General features: G+C 30.5%; 1 protein-coding gene across 1 annotated transcript; it reads left to right on the top strand.

The window, feature by feature from the left end:
- The first annotated feature begins 646 nt into the window (after positions 1-646).
- Positions 647-7,064, top strand: ATLIG4 (DNA ligase IV). Its single transcript, XM_079016335.1, has 26 exons — positions 647-1,172; positions 1,600-1,691; positions 1,768-1,853; positions 1,935-2,071; positions 2,330-2,404; positions 2,498-2,589; positions 2,686-2,757; positions 2,836-2,915; positions 3,005-3,049; positions 3,132-3,287; positions 3,372-3,447; positions 3,529-3,653; positions 3,738-3,772; positions 3,917-3,975; positions 4,073-4,156; positions 4,226-4,321; positions 4,414-4,462; positions 4,541-4,628; positions 4,742-4,927; positions 5,008-5,133; positions 5,213-5,312; positions 5,395-5,500; positions 5,586-5,716; positions 5,796-5,957; positions 6,074-6,226; positions 6,298-7,064. The coding sequence occupies exons 1-26, from the start codon at positions 840-842 to the stop codon at positions 6,932-6,934; spliced, it is 3,381 nt and encodes a 1,126-aa protein (XP_078872461.1). The 5' UTR covers positions 647-839; the 3' UTR covers positions 6,935-7,064.
- The last annotated feature ends 407 nt before the right edge of the window (positions 7,065-7,471 follow it).

The raw sequence follows: 7,471 nt of genomic DNA, 5'->3' as shown, positions 1-7,471 counted from the left end.
ATAGTCTAAAATTATCTACAAAACCTAAATAACATGTATAAAAGAGAATCATCTCAATCCCACTTCAAAATGAGTGAGATATGAACATTTTAAGAAAAAATCAGATTATGTTTTAATATTGAAACAGGAAAAAAAGTATGATTTCATGTGCTTTCTTGCGAGACTTGTAACTCATTTATTTTTTTAACCAAATCAAGAGATTTTATAGTCTAAAATTATCTACAAAACCTAAATAACATGTAGGAAAAATAATAATGTCAATCCCACTACAAATTCGTGAGATATAAACATTTTAAACACTTATGACCACTTATTGCTGCGCCGCGCAGAACACACACAACACTTGGCCCTTTGCAGCTGTTTGTTTTTCAGAAGACTTTTGACTTAAAAACTGTTGTGCGTGTGCCGCATAACGCATCACTTGACCCTATGCTTCAAACCTCTTCATATTTTACTTTAACTTATTGAGCAAACATAATTTTTATTATACCATGCAGCCAATTGGTCTATTGGTCTCTCTCTTCTATCACAGAGAATTGAGAATTGTAGAGGTGGTAAACATTTTAAAAAACAAACGTAGGTATCCCTAAATCCTTTGGGCCTCTGCATACTATAGCATAACACATCTAAAATTTTGATATAGATATGGAGACGGAGATTAAAGATGGGACATTCAAAGTTTATGTGAGACGCAAATAAAAGGAAACAAAAAAACAAAACTTCTATGGGAAGTTTAGTTGGAGGGGTGCATCAATCGATCGAGTATATAAACCTCAACATTCGAAATATTTCAGACACAAACACATAGTTTACACACACAAAACCCTTTTCGATCAAAAATGTCAGGGGAGACGAAGTTCAGCGTGATGTGCAGTCTTTTCAACTGGATTCAGAAGTCCAAATCTTCAACAAAAAAGCGATCCAAGTTTCGAAAATTCCTCGACACGTATTGTAAACCCGTCGATTACTTCGCCGCTGTGAGATTAATCCTTCCCAGTCTCGACAGAGAGCGAGGATCTTACGGTTTGAAGGAGTCGGTGCTGGCTACCTGTATCATCGATGCCCTCGGAATGTCCAGAGAATCTCCAGATGCTCTTCGCCTCATCAATTGGCGTAAAGGCGGGGCCAAAACTGGTGTTAATGCCGGCAACTTCTCACTCGTCGCTTCTGAGGTTTACTAAACTTACTGAAATTTCTTTCTTTTATTTTGCGCAGAGTTACCCTCTTCCAAGAAAACATATGAATTCGGCCTTTTCTATACCAGATTGATTGTTTGCTTGTAGCATTAGTTAACAATCTTCCGAAATTTGAGTCCTTTTCTACCTCAAACTCATGAAATATTTCTTTAATTTATAAGAAAAGTGGCTACTTCTGTACTTCATTGAATAACTTATACAATGATGCTTTGGAACAAAATCAATATAGAAAGTTATATAAATAACGATAGCATAGCTTTAGCTGTGGAATGTGTAAAAAATCTGTACTTTAGCTTTATCTATTCCTAATAAAAGATGCAGTTTGATGAAGTTTCATATTAAGATATGTATTTTAAGTCTTCAGAGATTAATTTGAACGATCCTTATGTATGGGTCTGAACAGGTTCTTCAAAGAAGGCAGGGAATGATTTCTGGAGGACTAACAATTAAAGAGTTAAATGAGTTGCTTGATCGATTAGCATCAAGTGAAAATAGGTATGCCTGTGTCATCTATTTACCAAAATACCCCCATCTGTAAATAATCAAAATAATTATTCATCTGTTACCACAGAGCAGAGAAGATTTCCATTCTCTCTGATCTGATCAAGAAAACAAATGCACAAGAAATGAAGTGGATTGTTATGATTATCCTTAAAGGTTTAGTAGTGTTATATTCTTTCCAATAACTGTTTCTAGAGCTTAATTATTTTAACCCCTTTATTCCATTTTCCTAAAAAGATCTCAAGTTGGGAATCAGTGAGAAAAGCATCTTTCATGAATTTCACCCTGATGCTGAAGACTTGTTCAATGTCACATGTGACCTAAAATTAGTTTGTGAAAGGTTGAGGGATCGAAATCAACGCCACAAACGTCAGGTATATAATAAGTATATAATTTATATCCTTATTTATCATTTTTTTATTCCATCAATTAAGGCAAATAAACAAAATTAATTTGTATAGTAAATAAATGTTGGGAGGGGTTTACTTTTACTAGTTAGCATTCTTTTCTCGAAGTAAATAGTTGTGTAATAGTTACATTTAATTCTAAAAGAAACAAAAAGGGCAATATAATAGATAAGTTTATTTGGACATTTTTCATTTAATTTATTAAAATGAGATTTATGTTTGCAGGATATAGAGGTTGGAAAAGCTGTACGCCCTCAATTGGCTTTAAGAGTTGCTAATGCAGCTAGTGCATGGAAAAAGGTATACACTTTTTTTTTTCTTTTTATTTAATAAAAGATCTCATTCTTCTCAAAATTATTTCAGTAACAGTATTTTTTCTTCAAATAATTTCAGCTTCATGGAAAAGAAGTTGTGATTGAGTGCAAATTTGATGGTGATCGCATCCAAATCCATAAAAATGGAAAAGACATACACTTTTTTTCAAGGTACATACATCTTCAAATCTAAATAATTATCCACCATGTATTTTTCTTTGTTAAAAAAAAAATAATAAACAATATAAATTTTTCTTGATGTTGCAGGAATTTTCTTGATCATCCTGAATATATCCATGGAATGTCCGACATTATTATCCAGAATGTTCTTGTTGACAGGTAAAAATATAAAAATATAAACTAATTTTCATTTCATTAGATTTTAAACTTGTCTTGTAATTATTCATCTTTTTTCAGGTGTATACTTGATGGAGAAATGTTAGTTTGGGACACATCAACTGATCGTTTTGCTGATTTTGGTTCAAATCAAGAAATAGGTTTTTAAAAAATATTCATCATCTCTATATAGCTTCCTAATGTTTCATGTTTGACTAATTTTGACTTTTTTATTTTTTATTTTTTGCAGCTAAGGCAGCAAGAGAGGGATTCACTAGTGAACGACAATTATGCTGTATCCTTTCATAAGCTAATATATGTTTATTTTTATTTCTTAAATTTTTTTTTGTTAAAACCTTGATTTTGGAAATGTGTAGATGTTGCATTTGATATTTTATATGATGGGGACACAAGTGTTATACATCAAAGTTTAAAAGAACGCCATCAACTTTTAAAAAAAGTTGTGAAGCCAATCAAGGGTAGTTTGGAGATTTTGGTTCCTGATGGTGGTCTTAATGCTCATACAACTGCTGGTAAATAATAAATATTTATTTATTTTTAAAAATAAAATATATATTTAGCATTTTGTAAATTGTAATGAATAATGGAAATTTCAGGGGAACCATGTTGGTCACGTGTTGCTCATACTGTTGATGATGTTGAGATGTTTTTTAAAAGAACCATTGAGAACAGGTTAATGCTCTTAATTTTATATAATAAACTCTAATAATATTCATTATAATATTAATTATATATATATTTTTAAAAATATAGAGATGAAGGAATTGTTTTGAAAGACCTTGGGTCCAAATGGGAGCCTAGTGATCGAAGTGGCAAATGGATGAAATTAAAACCTGAATATGTTAGAGCTGGATCTGATTTGGATGTTCTCATTATAGGTTTTTTTTATTTTCTTCAAACTGTTTATTTGTTTTAAAATTTTTAATTTGTGATTATATAATTATTAAAGTATTTGTTTTTAGGTGGATATTATGGGTCAGGTCGCCGTGGTGGACAGGTGAGGACTCATCATAAATTTATCTTATTATCTTATATTTATAAAATGTATTATATATATATATATATATATATATATATATATATATATATATATATATATATATACTTACTAATGAAAATATAAATTATTCTAAAATTGCAGGTAGCTCAATTTTTGATGGGCCTAGCAGAACGCCCAGCCAAAGACACCTACCCTAGGAGGTAAATTTTTGTTTCTAGATTATTAATTTAATTAAAAATTTATATATATTTTGTTATTAATAATTGAAATTCTGAATAAAATATGATTTATTTGCAGGTTTGTTTCCTTCTGCAGAGTGGGTACTGGGCTATCTGATAAGGAGCTTGATGAGGTTGTAAATAAATTAAAGCCTTTTTTCAGGTATAATATATGATAAAGTTTTAATCTGATAAATAAGACTAGTTTTTTTAATAAAAAATATTACTGCAGGAAAAACGAATACCCAAAGAAGGGTCCTCCTAGCTATTATAAGGTCACAAATAACTCAAAAGAAAGACCAGATGTCTGGATTGATAGTCCTGAAAAGTTAGTATATCTTTTCCCATAATAATTTCTTCTTTTAAAAAAAAAAGAATTGAATATTTCTCACCATTTTGGTCTTTCTTGGTCAAACACAGGTCAATCATACTTTCCATCACTAGTGACATCCGTACAATTCGTTCTGAGGTCTAGTTTTGGAATTTTACATTTTTCAAAATGATGATTTTTCTTTTTTTTTTTTTAAAATATAAATTTTTTGTTCAGGTTTTTGCTGCTCCATATAGCTTGAGATTTCCTCGTATAGATAAAGTGAGGGATGATAAACCTTGGCATGAATGCCTTGATGTGGAATGTAAGTTAATTATTCCTTCATATTTTACATACATATTCAAGTAAGATTTTTATACACCAACTAAAAAAAAATATAAAACTACATTACTATTGCTATTGTTATTATTGTTGCAGCTTTTGTGGAATTGGTGCATTCTAGCAATCATACAACACAATGGGGAGGAAATCAACCGAAAACATCAAAATCAAGAGTTGGAGAAAAGAAGAAGAAGAGTGGCTCTGTGGTTCCTTCTCATCTTCTTCAAACTGATGTTTCTCAAGTCAAAGGACAAACCTTAATCTTCTCAAATATGATGTTCTGTATCCTTCCAGTTTCCAGTTTTTATATTTAATACTAATAAAACTATACTTAGTATTTCCTAAACTGAAGTTTATTATAGACTTTGCAAATGTCCCTTCAACACAGTCCTTGGATTCACTTCACAAAATGGTTGCAGAAAATGGTGGCACTTTTTCAATGAATTTGAATAATTCGGTTACTCACTGTATCGCTGCAGAAACTAGAGGTGTCCTTTTTCGTCATTTTACTCTATTCTCCCTTTTCTTTGCTCAAAAGATTCACATTTTTATTTTTTTTTCTTGAAGGGATTAAGTTTCAAGCTGCAAAACGTCATGGTGATGTTATCCACTACTCATGGCTACTTGATTGTTGTTCACACAAGAAACTTGTCCCTTTACAGCCCAAGTAATTACCACATTACCCTTTATATGTATATGCCCTTTTGTGTTAATTTTCAGTTTGATTTATTGTTTCGGGGGTATAACAGGTATTTCCTTGTCATTTCTGAGTCTTCAAAGAAGAAGCTACAGGAAGAGATTGATGAATTTTCAGACTCGTATTTCATGGATATTGACATTAAAGATCTGAAACAGGTAATCAGAAACAAATTCATAGCATCCTACTTCCCTTTGTTTTTAAATTTGATATTCTACATTTCTTTAATTTATGGTTTTCCAGCTTTTGAATAATATAAAAAGATCCAAAGATTCTAAAGCCATAGATCATTATAAGAAGAAATACTGTCCTCTTGATAAATGGTCACGTTTCAATGGGTGCTGTATGTACTTCTGTATACCACAAAACTCTCTGTAAGCTCCTTTTTTTAAGTTTTTTCAACTTGTTTTTTTTATCAAAAACTTTTCTAACATTACTTATTTTTACATGAAGGAGTTTGGATTGGGAAGATTTACTTAAACTAACAATGAAAAGAATGAAGCTTCAAGTTTCCTTTTGTGGTGCCAAAATCAGCAATTATATTTCAAATGCTACGCATTTAGTAGTGATGTCTTTACCAGGATTTAAAGTTGAGTTTGATACTATAGCAAGAAGGTAAATCAAATTATTTTAATTATATATATATATATATATATATATATATATATATATATATATATATATATATATATATATAATGTGTTTTAATCTTTTTGATATTGTTTGTGTAGTTTCTCAGCATCAGAGAGGCGTCTTTTGAGGGATGAAAGTGTGCATATGGTTGATTGTCAATGGCTAGAAGAGTGTTTTGAGAAAGATGAAATGCTTCAAGAGGATGAATATATTATGAAGCCAAGTGGTTTGATGGAATCAACTTCATCTGAGTAAGTTTAAATATTCCTTCTTATTGAATATTGATAAACTGTTTAACCTGTTGAAACTTTGTAAATTGCAGTGAAAATGAAAACTTGTTGAGCTTGAAGAAAGAAGATAAAGAGAAGAAGAAAAACACAGTTGATGTAGAAGCATCAGCTTCAGATAAAGAAGACATAAAGAGACAAGAAAAGGCAGCTGCATCAGTCAACAAAAGAGGAAGACCAACAAAAACAAAAACAAGTAGTACTAGGAAAAAGACAGGTGTCAAGCCTCCAAGAACAAGGGTAAGATCCGGAAACAAGGCGCGCAAAATACATGAATACATATCAGATGAAGAAGAAGAAGAAGAAGAAGAAGAAAACAAGGTTTCGGCTTCTTTAGATGAACAAGAGAGTAAGCAAAAACATGAAATGCAAGATGCTATTGTTGAAGATTCAGAGCCATTGGTAAAAGATGTTAATGTAAATGATGATGATGATGATGTTATGGATAAGAAAAGTGATAAATTGGAAGTAATGGTGGGCCCGGACCCTCTTCAAGCCATGTTATTAGACATGATTCCAAGCCTTGAACCAAAAACCATAGAAAGTCCAATCATGGATCCACCTATTCCCAAGAGAGAAGAAATCCATCACAATTTGGATTCGAATCCCGGGCCTTCGAAGAAGAAGAAAGTTAGTTACAAGGATATGGTAATGGATTTGCTAAAAGACTAGAAAAAATAAACCATCCTTGCAGTTGCACTTTCTGTGTTTTTCTGTTACTATTATATGTAAAACTATGTGTTATGTGTAGTCTTCTTTAAATTTTTATCCTGTGAAATGACTAAAATCTTTGTTTTTATCATTGAAATTAGGTGTAAGACCCATGTATTACATGAGTTAATTAAAAAAAAAATTTAAATACAAAGGTCTAAATATTTAAAACTTTAGATTTATAATAAAATAAAAAATAATGAATTATTAAAATTGATTTTTTTTATCTTTTAAATTTAAGTAAATAAACAAAATAAACTAATGAGTTTTAATTTGTGAATTTTGAAATAAGAAGACAAGTCCATTAAAGAAATTGATATTCATTTAATACTATATTTATTGTAATTATTACATTAAAATGTATTATGTGGAATTTGTTAAAATAGAAAAACCCACAAAATTACATGTAGAAAAGAAATTAATTCAAAATAATCACAAAATGACATTTGGCAAATTGAATGAGAGTGTGACATGTGACAAATAAAACCTTCATTTATT

This window comes from Lactuca serriola, chromosome 8, assembly GCF_051521515.1.
Source record: "Lactuca serriola cultivar US96UC23 chromosome 8, Lser_US96UC23_V15, whole genome shotgun sequence".
Lineage (NCBI taxonomy): Eukaryota > Viridiplantae > Streptophyta > Magnoliopsida > Asterales > Asteraceae > Lactuca > Lactuca serriola.
Note: the sequence above shows the minus strand (reverse complement) of the source record. Positions and strands in the feature narration are given on the sequence as shown.